This window comes from Amaranthus tricolor, chromosome 1, assembly GCF_026212465.1.
Source record: "Amaranthus tricolor cultivar Red isolate AtriRed21 chromosome 1, ASM2621246v1, whole genome shotgun sequence".
In the NCBI taxonomy this organism is placed as follows: Eukaryota; Viridiplantae; Streptophyta; class Magnoliopsida; order Caryophyllales; family Amaranthaceae; genus Amaranthus; species Amaranthus tricolor.
In genome coordinates, this window is record NC_080047.1 from 32018328 (window position 1) to 32034163 (window position 15836).

General features: G+C 33.4%; 2 protein-coding genes across 2 annotated transcripts in view; both read right to left on the reverse strand.

The window, feature by feature from the left end:
- LOC130821067 (protein RGF1 INDUCIBLE TRANSCRIPTION FACTOR 1-like) lies at positions 1–4082 on the reverse strand. Its single transcript, XM_057686680.1, has 3 exons — positions 3454–4082; positions 2865–3080; positions 1–649 (listed from the first exon to the last, which is right to left on the reverse strand). The coding sequence occupies exons 1-3, from the start codon at positions 3688–3690 to the stop codon at positions 344–346; spliced, it is 759 nt and encodes a 252-aa protein (XP_057542663.1). The 5' UTR covers positions 3691–4082; the 3' UTR covers positions 1–343.
- Positions 4083–4772: 690 nt separating this feature from the next.
- The window catches only part of LOC130808719 (uncharacterized), a gene marked incomplete at its 5' end in the record, with an annotated part of 18843 nt that continues 7779 nt past the window's right edge, over positions 4773–15836 (reverse strand). The window contains 2 exons of the mRNA XM_057674189.1: positions 4773–4925; positions 9161–9259. Of these exons, the coding sequence (XP_057530172.1) occupies positions 4773–4925; positions 9161–9259 (252 nt within the window). The remainder of the gene's footprint in view (positions 4926–9160; positions 9260–15836) is intronic.

Below are 15836 nucleotides of genomic sequence, written 5' to 3' on the forward strand. Positions count from 1 at the left end.
TATAACTAATATGTATACATAATATTATATACAATCATTTTGTGTATACCGAAGGGTTCTTAAAAAGGAACAAAAAAGCTGTGTATAAGTCACGGTAAACTCTAAACGCGATCTTGTTGCTTCTATTTCTTATACATGTATATATAGATCTATCTTTCTCAAACTACCCATATGCATATGTACATATACCATGCACCAAAGAAAGATACGTGCTATCTTTGTATAATATACAGTGCACTATTACGACCTGGGAGTATGATATCATGTGGAAGAACCACCTTAACTAACAACTTAAACTAATGATTGTAGCTCCATAATATCTTGTACACTCATTTTAATAGGTTTAGTATTGGATGATGAGCGCCCCAAGTGGAGCTCGATGAGGTATCCCTTTTCTGCGTTTGGCGGATTTGTAATTAACTCCGGCTGAACCGGAGCCAGAGGATGTTGTTCTTGGTGGTGTTGATGGTGAAAAGTTTTGTAGCTTCTTCTTGTAACTGTAACTGTAATTGTGATTGTACTTAATGGCCCCCTTCTCATTGTAGTAGTTATTTAAGGATTCTTCGGAGTCTGAATTTGTATGTTCTGTTTCTCCAATCCTCTTCCTTTTCAAGTTTTCAGTCCAAAACTTTTTTGATGTTCCATTTATCTGAAAATTTAATAAAATGTACAAAAAAATTGTAAGAAATATAAAACTCAGAATAAACATTTGAGAAGTATAATGCATAGTTTTTTCCAAATTGTTCTATTTCAAGCAGTACAGGTACGGACAATGTCAATATATTATCGGGAAAACATGAGTGCACAAACTCCATAACCGAAGGAAATTACTTCCAAAAATAACCATATGGCTATGGGATGAAGGACATCAATAACTTATAAATTATACATACAATCACACCATTTTTCGTTTATCAAAGTGAAATAAACCATCTCGATAAACCCACTAAAGTCTTTTTACCTCGTCTATACATTTTATGAATCTCTAATATCATTCATAAAATCCGTCTCACTTTTTTTATTACTAAATATTCACATTTTTTAAAAAAAAGATTCGATTTCTCGTTGAAGCTAATCAATATCCACACAATTGAATCAATAAAAAATAATTTTAATGTGTCATTCGATCTACACTCAATTGAAGATCAGGAAAGAAACCTAGATGTACCTTCAAAATGAGATATACGCAAAAAAAAAATTTAATCAAAAAATTTTAAATTGACCAAAATATAAGTATAATGGACTACTTATTATTTTACCAATTTGTTTTAGAATATAACTCAAGCTATCATATGTTGTGTGTCATACTGTCATGTTATATTCAAGCCTAATAATAAATTCAACAATGATTCATTGCAATTTGCAACGGCCACAATCAATGACAATGTAGTGATCTAAGAGCATTCGTCATAGAAATAGCAAGAAAACATGAATGATAAGGTAAAAATTGATTACCTAAAAGAGTATTAATGTAGTAGAGAAAGGTCACAATCAACTTGATGGAGGTGGCACAACAAGACTAGAAAGTTAGAAGTCAAAAGCTTAATAGTATAAATAACCCATGCTAATACTTATGGATCAACTAGTCTTGTATGAGATCGTCTCACTAAAAGACGAATCTATATAATTAGTTGATTTCGATAAGTAATCAATTTAAAATTATAAGTTATCACTTTAGCGCACTAAATTAATATAAGCCAGTCCAATAGAGATGGTCTCACCATAAAACCATTTCATTTAATAATTTGAGAATAGTTATATAATTTAGCTAAACAAAAGTGAGGTGACCTTATTTGAATAAGACTCTTGTGGTTCTCAAAAGATCAGAAACTCAGATCATAGTCTAAAGGTTATATTTCTATAACTGCCCCCTTTTCTTAATAATTTAATTGATTAACTTAATGAGATATCTTTAGATTAGCTGAAATGTACTTTAGTTAGTGGAAATTCAACCTCATTTCCATCTCATACAAGCACATTGTTACCCCACTTTAGCTACATTATGTTGCCCCTTTGATCAACTCAAAACTAATTAATCAAGTATATTATATATATATATATATATATATATATATATATATATGCTAAAAGTATGTGATTAAAATTAATTTAATATCTATTTTTTTGAGTGAACATAAATACTACTACTATCGTATATTTTAAAGGATCCCTGGTCCGTTTGGAAATTGATATTAAATGGTGAAAATGCTAATGAAAAGTTTGTGTAATTTTAGTAGTAATATCTTTTTTAGAAATTCAATGTTCATGCCTATTCTCTTCAATAATCTAATTTTATTTATAAAATTTATTCAAATGCACTATTATTTGAAATGTGGTATTAGATGGTAATTATAAAAAAAACAAAAAACATTTTATAACCAAACTTTTATTATTCTGAGCATACGTTATATATATTTTTTAAATTTTAAACTACAAATCAAATATATTACCAATATTAATAACAATAACTAGAATCAAATCGTTTTTTCAGTTAAAGTAAATATGACTTAAACTCAGGGACCGACACCTATCCGTTTTCGCTCAGCTAGTAATGAGAAAATGACTCTCATTAAATCAAAACTACTGAGTCAAATATATACAACTTTTATTGTTATTTTTGAGTCGAATAAATTAATTAAAAGCATTTCTGTTTGGATTCATTATGTTGGATGTTCGTTATTATACTTTCTGTAATTAAACATAATCAAATCAAAGTAATTTAACAAAAAATGAAAAATGAAAATTCATAAACACTGAATTAATGAAACGAGGCAAAAATATAGATTAAATATAAGTAAATTAAGAAATTGGGAAAAGTAAAACCTAAAAAAAAAAAAAAGAGTAAAAGGGAGGAGAAAGCAAACCTTGCAAGAAAGTGAGCAAAAAGAGAAGGAATCAAGAAGGCTACGGTGACAAACAAGGCAGGTGTTAGTAACACCTTTCCCTGGACGAGGTTGCGGCCTTTCATTCAAGAACACAATACGAGCACTATTTATTATGTATGTTTGTATTCCTCCTATGTCCACATATTTTTGTATCTCATTTACTCTTATCACATCATGGTATGATGACCGCCTTATCTGCACTCAACAATAATAATCTCAAAATTTAATTCTATATATCAAATAGATTAGTGGAACTTAAGCATATGCTGATAAATTTATTATTGGCCTTAAACAAAAAAACCGCAAAAGAGAATAGTCGGCTGCATACAATTGTTATATATATATATATATATATGATTAGTCTATCACTCTTTCATCTTTCAATATGGATCACAAATAAAAATATAAAATATAAAAAAAATATAAAATATAAAATATTTTTCCGCTTACTCAAATACATTATTTAAAAATTAAATTAAATATATTGATGAGTGCTTGTCCTTTTAAACATTCCCAAACAACACAATAAAATTTAAACAAACTCTAAATTAAAAAAAAAAAAAAAAACCTGAATAGCACGGTGATCTTTGTGAGATGATAAGCAAAGAGAACAAAGAGAGCCATTCATACAATCCAAGCAATACATATTACACTCGCACTTGTGTGCATCAGGATGAATCTTACATTGACCAAAGAAGTTGGTTTTTAAAAGGGGTTTTAACCAAACAGGCCACATTCTATTTTCTTCTTTGTCATCCTCTGTTATCCTACTCACTTCTACTTCTTCCTCTACTCTGTTTCCCATTTTCTTACCCCTTTTTTTTTTTTTTTTTCTCTAACTAAGTTTATGGGTTTTATTCTGATTTATAGAGGATCTATCATCATCAATCACTTAATTTAGCAGGAAAATTAGGCTTTGTTATTGCCCACTCTACGTTACTGTTTGGTAGATAATGATCTGACAATCTTAAATAAAGTATGGTTTAGATATGTGGTAACTCAAAAGACGGTGTGAGAGAAATGACTATAATTGATGATGATATCCTAATTTTTTTTATTTAGTGTATGTATATCAGGTATGACGATTGTGAAAGTGGGAACTGGGAAGAAAAATATTATACTTCTAATCAATAATATAATAATTTTTATATAAAAAGAGTATTATTACTTTTCTTTGTTAGTTTTAGTGGGTCTTATTCGTATATGGTGGGTGGGTGGAGTTTCTAGTTGTGCTTATCTTCTTCCCTTTTTTTCATTTTCCAACATCCCCTTCGTTCTTTGTCACTATGTCACCTCTCTATTTTGTCCATTGAAAATTTAATAATAGATCACAAACATTAAATATTAATAGAACAAGTCTTACATGTTATTGTCTCACTATATTTTAATTAGGGATTATTTTAAAATTATACTAACTTAATATAAAAATTCATAATTAATAAAATTATAAGTGATTAATTTAAAGTTATAAGTGATCACAATAATATTATAATAAGTACGGATGGTCAAATGGGTGGGCAGATGTGTATTTCCGATCCACCTAAAATTTTCATACCCATCACATATCCACCATCTGTGGTAGGTAAAATTTTCATACTCATGTTTGTCCACCTTTATACATTTAAATTAATTTCCACCAGCAATAGCGAATTGAGTATACCTATTATAGTATACCCACCTTATACCCGTCTTACATTCACTCCAAGTTTGTGTTATATGCTCTATAAACTCATAATTCTTTACAAATTAAATCATGTACATAAATTTTATTTAAAACACACATTGTAACAAAATAAAATTAATATCTTAATTTTTTGTCAAATTTTTTTTATGAGAATATACAAAATCGATATGAACTAGTACCTTGTAAATATGAGGTGAGCAGGTCTAGGGGCGAGTCAAGTGGGCAGGGTGGTTGTTATCCAAGCTTAATAGAAACCATGGATGCCCTTGTTGCTGCATACTTTCAGGAATAGAAGGCCAGGGTGTTACTGATTTGCTCTTTGGTGACTGTGAATTTACTTGCAAGCTACCACGAAACTAGGAGGGTTAAACGGTTCAAATAAGGACCCATCCGGATTTAAGTAAATATAGGCCGGGTTGGATAAGGGTCCTTTAAACTTATTATTATTATTTATAACAATTAATTTGAAAATATATATATATATATATAGTATTAATTAACATTGTCATTTATAATATTTAAATTATACATTAGCTATGCTATTTACAAAGGTTCCTTTTCGACCCTTATTGAACCCTTTTATAGCCAGCTTCATTTTAATTATAGTAGAGCATGTTTTAAGCCCCGCCCATTTTCGGTCTAGCTCTTACAAAATCCTTCTACAAATAGGCCGAATAAGGGCTCAAATTGAAGAGTCGGCCCATTCATCACATCTGAAACAATGGTTTAAGTCGGTTGATCAGTTTCAATAAATTTGGGTGACAAGCATTACGATCCATTGTTTCCATTTGGGTTTAGGCTTAAAACGGATTCTAGCAAACGATACTAGAATTCAGATATTCTGCAAGTACTAATAGTAGTAACATTTAGTAGTATTAGTTAGGAAATTCAAAGCCTAAGACTATTCTGTTTTGCCTTGCAACCGATTTTATTGTCCAGAATTCTTGTTGTTGACTCAATTAGGAACGGGAACAGCAACAAGGGGGAGTGAATTGTTGTTGTTGCTAGTTTAAGCGTGTATGCCCTGTTTTTGCGGAATTGGGTAAAATAAATAAAGCTTAAACTTAGAGCAAAATAATAAAAGAGACACACGACTTTTACGTGGAAACCTTCTGGGCCTAAACAGAAGGAAAAACCACGACCCCTCGGGATTTCTAAAAACTCCACTATGTTTAAGGCAATTAGTTACAATTACAATAAACACCTTACTTCACTCGAAGCGAATCAACTAGGCCAACTCTTCTCTCTCAAATTTGCTTTACTCAAAGCAACAAACTTAGCTTCACTAAAAGCTAAACTCCACACTAGCTTCACTCAAAGCTATTAAATTCCCCATTAGACTCACCCGAGTCTAATTACAAATTCTCTCAAAAACCCTTACAAAAAGGAATGAAATTCTCTAAAATAAATCAATGAGTTGCACAAGAAAATATTATGAATTAATTGGCAATTTCAAAAGCAAAATATTTCTTGTAGAATTTCCAAAAAATAATCGCATGAAAAAAAGTTTATACGTTTTTTCTCTCAATGCATACGCTAAGGAACAGCCGAGTTCATTAGCCATTTATAAAAAATAAAATCTCTAAAAATAGAGAAATATTCCAATCCATTATTCCCTGTCAAAAGATCATGGGAAAAATGTGGATTACATTATCAAACGGTTATTTCCATAAGCCTTGAATAAATCAAACATACGGTTAAAGCAATAATAACCGCTGCTAATAATAACCGTTGTTCCCTTAAGCAGCAGTTTCACAAACAGCAGTTCATGTTCCAGTACTAACTGCTGGAACGTTTTTGCTATTTATAGAAACGGTTATACTTAATAAAAATAGACACGTTAACCTATTATCTAAGATAAAGACCAGTTAAAAATAATAGCTAAGACTTATTCAACAACCGCTACTTCTATTTTTAGTAAATCCATTATTTACTAAATATAGATCCTAAAATAAAGGATTATTTTTAGAAAACCACACGTAAAGAATTTTTAGAAAAACTTTTTGCCAATTAACTATAATAACTGAATGCAACAACTTAATTTAAATACATTAACTAAAAAATAAAAATCAGAATTTATTAGTTAACGTAGGCTGACTTTGGTTTGGGAACAGTGCGCTGTCTCCAGAATCCAGTTTTGCTAGAACATCCAACTTAGGAACAGTAGACCTGCTGTCTCCATTTTACATCCCAAGCGATATACTTCTTCTAACATCCCTTGAATCTTTTTGACACGTGCATTCCCATGAACTAAGCCATAGGTACTATCAACGATCACCATTTCAATCGGATATCAACCTGCATACAATCTCTAAACACATATTTGCTTAAGTGTAGTCATCATCAAAACTCAAGAGGTCCAACAAATTCCCCCTTTTTGATGATGACAAACTTTTTAAACAAACTTAAACAAAATAGAGTAAACCAATGTTGAAGAGCATGTTAGAGATCAAAACAACTCTTCTTTACTTAGTAAATATAATTTACCAAGCATATCTTGAATCAAATTACTCTAAAAATAAACATAACAAAAACTCATACAATTTCAGCATAAAACTTAAACAATGATGTAAAATGATCAAAGCTTAAAAAAAAACTTAAAAACAGAACAGATGCATCCAAAACAAGTTCAAAACAAGCATCATGTATAATCAAATCATAATCAGAGCTTCAAGTTCAAAACAAGCATCATGTATAATCAAATCATAATCAGAGCTTCAATGTATAAACAGTAATAGAGCTTCAATGTATAAACAGTAATCAGAGCTCAGCAATGAATCAATGAATCATAACCTTAATCCTTATGCCCAACATAATAGATTTAATCAGAGCTAAACATATTCAAGCATTATTTAAGTTTGTGTCAAATATTCCCCCTTTTGACATCATTCAAAAAGAATTTGAGCAATCAAACCACAGCACTAAGCATATGTTCATAGTCAAAGAGAGAATGAGGATGCACAAAGTAAAAAGCAGTAACAATGAATGCAAACAAGATCAGCTATGATCAATCGTCACAGATAGTTAGTAGCATAAAAGAAAATGTAGGTCATAGTATGAATTAAGACAAACAGTACCCCAGCTGGTACAAATCAAAAGAAAAAAAAGATTGTTTGATGATAGTGATGGTTGCAACAAATAAGAAAATATTATGAATATCAGGAGAAATTAAGATGCAGGAGCTTCTTCATCTATATATTCTGTTTCCACCTCTACTGTGTCGAGCTTGGCCCCCAAACGTGCTTCCATTTGGTCCATTTGAGCAGGTAGTGAGGCTATGGAGACACGAATTTCATCCTTAAAAACAAGGAAGCTTGTCTGCAATTCTGTGAGTTTTAGGAGAAGGGAGGATAGAGGGGCTGTAGGAACTGTAGTGTCACCTAAACCTTGATTTGGTGATGTGTGTACTGGTGGTGGTGATGATGGTATAGGTGACTGTGGTGGTGAAGATGGTTGAATTGGTGATTGTGGTGGTGAAGAAAAATTATGGAATGATGGTGTGGCAGGTTTAGGTGAGGAAGGATGGCTTGGTTCAGCTGTTGTATAAGAGGTTGAGTCATCATCAATAATAACAACAGGTTTCTTTCCTTTGGAAGCTAGCTTACGACTCTTCCTAGGGTTTGAACCAGGTAAAGATCTCTCCTCATCTTTCTTTTCTTCTTCCTCCACAGCATCCTCCACAGGTTCCTTCTCAACTTCCCCCTTACTTGAATTTTCCTCCTGTTCCTCTTCAGAATGCCCCTCTGCCTTCTCAGTGGCAGAGGGAACAGGCTTCTGTTCCTCCTTATTTACTTCCTCCTCCTCAATTTTTTCTTCATTTTCTTCTTCATTTGTGCCCTCAGATTGTTCAAAAATATTCTCAAGAGTCCCATTTTCATTTAATCTTAGATGCAAGTTATTCAAACACTTAACACCTACTTTGTTGTTTGGACCCATGTGATAATTTGGACCATCAAGAGGAACACCCAACTTCATAAATATCCATGTTAACAACCCACCATATCCTAACACATTACCCTTAAAAATACAATCATTCAAGTGACAAATCATCAAAGAGGGAAAATTAATCTTGATGTTATTAGCCATACAATATATTAACGTAGCATCCCTTAAACTGACCTCACTTCTTTTAGATGTGCGAGGCAAAATAAATCGTCTTGCTATATTGTATAACAACTTGTGCATAGGTGACAGCACATTGTGACTAACCTTTCCTCTTTTTTCTTTTATCCCTAAAAACTTCCAAACTACTTTCTCATTTATCCCAGAAAAATTGATTTTTGACCCGACAACGTATATATCAAATCCAGTGGAGGGAACACTTAACCATCCTCCTAAAATCAAACTACTAAAATTCAATTTTAATCCCCTTAACAACACTAGTACAAACGCCATGGTCAAAAGAAAAGTTTGAAACAAACTCCCGCATCAAGTTGGGGTACATTGGGTTACAGCAGTGTTCTGCCATTAAAGATTCCCAAGATTGATTTTGCAAAATGGCGTGAAATTGAGAAAAGAAATTGGATTCATACCATTGTTTGTCTAGCCCGAAACCAACAGTCATTTCTTTGGATATCTCCTCAGCACTTACTTGAACACCAACATTTGCCCTTTTTGAAGATGATTTCTTTATTGTAGCATCTCCCTTCCTCTTAGAGCTTTCATGCATTTCAGAAACATCCGGGGTTTCCTGTTGCTTTCTTGATGATGACTCAGTTTCAGTAATGAGAGGTGTTGGATGGATGATTTGTAGAGGTTTGGGTTGCTTCATCTTTGGTGTTTGGTTCTTGGTTTTCATGGTGGTTTGAAGAATCAAGAAAAGGAAAAAGCAAGAATGATGTAATGAAATGCAATTGAAGACGGTTTTCAAATGTAGAGAGTTGAGGACGGTTTTGGGAGTGAAATTGAAGATGAAATGATGGATTTGACGTGAGAGAGTGGCTTTAATAAGTATGAGGTGACGGTTACTTTAATGAATTTGGTGCTTCATTGTTCTTATTTATGTATATGGGCACAGAGAATGAAATGGAAACAGAAAAAAATGGAAAATGCATCTCCTACTTAAAAAAATTGCTGGAAAAAAATATATATATATTGAATATAATGAAATTTTTTTATGAAAATGAAAAAATAAATGGAAATTTTTTGCTACTATTATCTGATCAAATCAAACAAGCAATCATATGAGCATTCACAGTATATACTTTTAAATGGTGCGTACCTGATCCTTTCGATAATCGATTTTTCAATCAAGATTTTGTGGTTGATCGACCTTTTCAATTTTCATTCTGTCTTTAAGGATCACATATGTCACTCACTTCAATGCAACTTGATCATGCCAAGTTCTAATCTCATTTTCTCATGTTGTTCCCTTGGAAGCGGTTTAGTCATGATATCTGCTATTTGCTCGTTGGTGTTTACATGCTTTAAAATAATATTTTTATTTTCAACATTATCCTTAAGAAAATGATGCCTAATGTGGATGTGTTTTACTCGTGAATGATGCACTGGATCTTTAGATATGCATATGGCACTGGTATTATCACAATAAATAGGAACACATTCAAACTTAATACCAAAATCTCTTAGCTGCTGCTTTATCCATAGCATTTGGGAACAGCAAGTTGTTGCTGCTACGTATTCAGCTTCGTCAGTGGATAATGCAACAGTGTTTTGTTTCTTGGAACTCCATGAAACTAAACATGAGCCGAGAAATTGTACCATACCTGATGTACTTTTTCTATTAACTAGATCACCTGCATAGTCTGCATCACTAAAACCTTTCAAATCATAGACATCACTTTTAGGGTAAAATAAGAATAAGTCGTCTGTTCCCTTCAAATATCTTAGAATACGTTTTACTGCAGTGAGATGTGATTCTTTAGGGTTAGATTGGAATCTAGCACATAAACCAACACTAAAAGCAATATCGGGTCTACTAGCAGTTAGATATAATAAAGAGCCAATCATGCCTCTATACATAGTTTGATCAACATTTGTTCCATTTGGGTCTTCATCTAATCTAACATTTGTAGCCATAGGTGTGTTGTTGGTTTTTGCATTATTCAAGCCATATTTCTTGAGAAGTTCTTTTATATATTTTTGTTGGTGAATAAAGATACCATTAGCAGTTTGTTTAATTTGCAAACTAAGAAAGAAATTTAATTCTCCCATCATGCTCATTTCAAATTCAGTGCTCATAAGGTTGGCAAATTCTTTACACAACAGTTCATTGGTGGCTCCAAAGATAATATTATCAACATATATTTGAACAACTAAAATATCCGAACCTCTATTCTTAAGGAATAAGGTTTTGTCAATTTTGCCTCTTACAAAGTCATTTTGAATCAAAAACTTTGATAGTCTTTCATACCATTGCCTAGGAGCTTGTTTCAAGCCATAAAGAGCTTTATCAAGCTTGTAGACATGATCAAGACAAGAGGTATTTTCAAAGCCTGGGGGTTGTTCAACAAAAACTTCTTCATCAAGAAAACCATTTAAGAAAGCACATTTCACATCCATTTGATATAATTTAAAGTTCATGAATGCAGCAAAAGAAATTAAGATTCTTATAGCCTCTAACCTTGCTACCGGAGCAAATGTCTCGGTATAATCAATACCTTCTTGTTGATTGTATCCTTTGACCACGAGCCTTGCTTTGTTTCTAACAATTATTCCATGCTCATCTAGTTTATTCCGAAATACCCATTTCAAACCAATTACCCTTTTGTGTTTCGGTTTGGGTTCCAAGTGCCATACTTTATTTCTTTCCAATTCATTTAATTCATCTTGCATGGCCACGATCCATTCGGAATCCTTTAGAGCTTCTTCATGATTCTTGGGCTCGAGTGATGATAGGAACGCAAAGTGTGCACAAAAGTTTCTCATTTGAGATCTAGTTTGTGTTCCTTTATTCAAATCACTTATAATCAAATCAAGAGGATGATAACTTTGATACTTCCAAGGTTTGGGCACAAATTCTCTTGTGGGAACAATAGCATGTTCTGGTTCATCACCTTGATCAACATTCTGTTCAGCTACTGGATCGTTTTGCTCTTCTGTGGGAACAGCTGTATTGGGAACAGTCTGTTGGCTCTGAAGTACCGGCTGTTCCTGATCAAGATCGTTCCTTTCTGCCTCTTCTGGGATCAGCTGTTCACCTGTTGTTCCTTGATCTTGCATTTTCATTTCTTCTTCATCATTCTCTAGATTTGCAAGACCTATCTTAAAATTATTTGTATCCTGTTCACTAGACAAAAAGTTAGTTTCATCGAAAATTATGTGAATGGATTCTTCCACGCTCATTGTTCTTTTGTTATAAACTCTGTAAGCCTTACTTTGTGATGAGTAGCCAAGAAATACTGCTTCATCACTTCTTTCATCAAACTTCCCTATATTTCGTTTTCCATTCACATGAACAAAACATTTGCATCCAAACACACGAAAATAGAAAATATTTGGTTTAACACCTTTAAGCAGTTCATAGGGTGTCTTTGAAGTGATTGGTCTTATTAATACACGATTTAAAATATAACATGCAGTATTAATAGCTTCGGCCCAAAAATTTCTAGGTAGACCACTAGCAATTAACATGGTTCTAGCCATTTCCTCTAAAGTTCTATTTTTCCTTTCTACTACACCATTTTGTTGTGGTGTTCGTGGTGCCGAAAAATTATGACTTAATCCATGTTCATTGCAATAACTCATAAAACTTGAATTTTCAAATTCTTTACCATGATCTGACCTTATGTGAACAATTTGATTATTGGTAGATTTTTGTATTTTGTTAGCGAAAGAAACAAACTCATTAAAAGCTTCATCTTTACTAACTAAAAATAAAGTCCATGTAAATCTACTATAATCATCAACAATAACAAACACATATCTTTTGCCACTACGGCTTTGTATTCTCATAGGTCCACACAAATCCATGTGTATTAGTTCAAGTGGTTTAGAGGTGGTCACAACATTTTTTGGTTTAAAAGATGACTTAACTTGTTTTCCTTTGGCACATGGATCACAAATTTCATCCTTATGGAATTTTATAGCTGGTAGTCCTCTAACTTGGTCTTTTGATCTTAATGCATTAATCAATGTATAACTAGCATGACCTAGACGCTTATGCCAAAGAAGTGGGTCATCTTCTACAACGCTTAGACACGTTAGACTGGTTTTGGGAACAGTGTCCAGGTCCACTACATAAGTGTTCCCTTTTATAATTCCCTCAAGAACGATGTCTCCTGTGTCATTCCTAGAAATAATGCACTTTTCAGAAGTAAAATTCACAGAGTTACCTTTATCGCAAAATTGAGAAATGCTAAGTAAGTTACGTTTCAAATTCTCGACTAAAAACACATTATCAATAGCATGGGAACATGACCTTCCAACTTTTCCTTTGGCGATCATCTCACCCTTCATATTGTCACCGAAGGTTACTGTTCCCCCATCATAGGCTTCAAGTGAGAGAAATTTAGATTTGTCACCCGTCATGTGCTTGGAACACCCATTGTCGAGATACCATGAGCTGTTCCCCCTCACTTGGACCTGAAAAAAAAAATTAATGGTTAGTTACAAGAACCCAGACTTTCTTGGGTTCCTTGTCAATTTTGCATGAATCATTTTTCTTATTCTGAATGTTATCGACATACTTTCTGTTGGAGACAGTGTACTGTTCCTTTTTGGTGCACTGGTCCTTCAGATGACCAGTTCCTCCACAGAAGGAACAGAATCTGTTACTTGGAAGATCAACGTAAGCTTTCTTCTTCTTGTTATTCTTAAAGTAATTTAGGCCTTTTGAATTTTTACTTTTGGCATTTTGAATCCATTTGGGAGTAATTTTGATTTTCCCTTTTTCTCTTGAATTTAATTCAAGTTTATCATCACTGTTACGGTTGGATTCTAGATTCAACTTTAAATTTTGAAAATCATTGCACAAATCTTTAGTAGATGCATCATTCAGTTCTTTATTCAAGCCTAATAATTTGTATTGCGACAACTCAATATTAAGAATAACATTTTCCTTTTTAATTCTCTCTATATTTTCCTTTAGAATTATGTTTTGGTCCAACAAACCGAAAAATCTGTTTTGGACATCGGATCTAAAGGTGTTTATATAGGAGATATGGTCTTTGCTTACCTTGAGTTCTTTTTCTAATTGGAGACACTTAACATTGCAATTTTCAAGTTTAGCTTGTGTCTCCTTTAGCAACTCAATCAATTTATTTTTACTTAAATTGAATGAGTGGATAGAAAATGGATTAGAGATATGTACCTGCTTCCTTATGGGTTCCTTCTCCTTGCTTTCATGCGTAACCATGAGACATAGGTTTGTTGTCTCTTCTTCTTCGGGAACAACAGTTTCATCATCACTTTCAGTCTCTCCCCATGCAGCGATCATGGCCTTGCGAAAGTCACTCTTGTTAAAGTTTTCCTTGTTCATCGGTCTTCTTGAATCTCTTGTCTTTCCCTTGCCCTTTTCATTTTTCCACATAGGGCAATCCTTGATGAAGTGTTCGGTACTTCCACATTTGTGGCATTCAAGATTGGTTTTTGTTCTTCTTTCTTTGTTGTTTCTTTGATTTGTATACCTGCTGTTCCTGAAGAACTTCTTGAATTTTCGTACCAGTAAGGCAACCTCTTCCTCATCGCATTCTGACTCGTCCTGTTCCCCAACTGCCAGGGCCAGTCCCTTGTTCCTGGAACTGTCAGCTGTTCCCAAATGTAATTCATGCGTCATTAAGGAACCAGTCAGCTCCTCTAGATTAAACTTTGTAAAATCTTTGGACTCTTGTATAGCAGTAACCTTGGCCCTCTAGCGCTCATCTTGAGGAAGGCTCCTAAGAATCTTCCTTACTTGTTCATCAGTGCGAATTATTCTTCCAAGAGAGACAAGTTCGTTTGTTATGTTGGTGAACCTAGTGAACATCTCTTGGATACTTTCTCTTGGCTCCATAACAAATCTCTCGTATTTAGACATTAACAAATCAATTTTGGACCGTTTGACTTCACTTGTTCCCTCATGGGTAACAGCTAGTAGGTCCCAAATTTGCTTAGCAGATTTGCACCCCATTATTCTATTATGCTCGTTTGGTCCAAGCCCACAATGAAGTAATTTTATTGCAAGAGCATTTAATTCCATTTTCTAAAAATCTTCTTTTTCAAATTCGGTTATGGGTTGGGGAACAATTTCATTGTTGGAGTTAGTAGTGGTTACCTTAAAATCTCCGATTTCGATGACTCTCCACACTTGATAGTTTTCTGCCTTGATGAAAATTTCCATCCTATTTTTCCAGTATGTATAGAGTTTTCCATCGAACATTGGCGGTCTTTGAGTTGAATACCCTTCTTCCATTCGCTCGTTCATAATTGACATTTTTGGGAACACCAGAATCTGCCCTCAGGGTTTCCTGATCTTCTTGGAACAGGGCTCTGATACCAATTGTTGACTCAATTAGGAACGGGAACAGCAACAAGAGGGGGGTGAATTGTTGTTGTTGCTAGTTTAAGCGTTTATGCCCTGTTTTTGCGGAATTGAGTAAAATAAATAAAGCTTAAACTTAGAGCAAAATAATAAAAGAGACACACGACTTTTACGTGGAAACCTTCTGGGCCTAAACAGAAGGAAAAACCACGACCCCTCGGGATTTCTAAAAACTCCACTATGTTTAAGGCAATTAGTTACAATTACAATAAACACCTTACTTCACTCGAAGCGAATCAACTAGGCCAACTCTTCTCTCTCAAATTTGCTTTACTCAAAGCAACAAACTTAGCTTCACTAAAAGCTAAACTCCACACTAGCTTCACTCAAAGCTATTAAATTCCCCATTAGACTCACCCGAGTCTAATTACAAATTCTCTCAAAAACCCTTACAAAAAGGAATGAAATTCTCTAAAATAAATCAATGAGTTGCACAAGAAAATATTATGAATTAATTGGCAATTTCAAAAGCAAAATATTTCTTGTAGAATTTCCAAAAAATAATCGCATGAAAAAAAATTTATACGTTTTTTCTCTCAATGCATGCGCTAAGGAACAGCCGAGTTCATTAGCTATTTATAAAAAATAAAATCTCTAAAAATAGAGAAATATTCCAATCCATTATTCCCTGTCAAAAGATCATGGGAAAAATGTGGATTACACTATCAAACGGTTATTTCCATAAGCCTTGAATAAATCAAACATACGGTTAAAGCAATAATAATCGCTGCTAATAATAACCGTTGTTCCCTTAAGCAGCAGTTTCACAAACAGCAGTTCCTGTTCC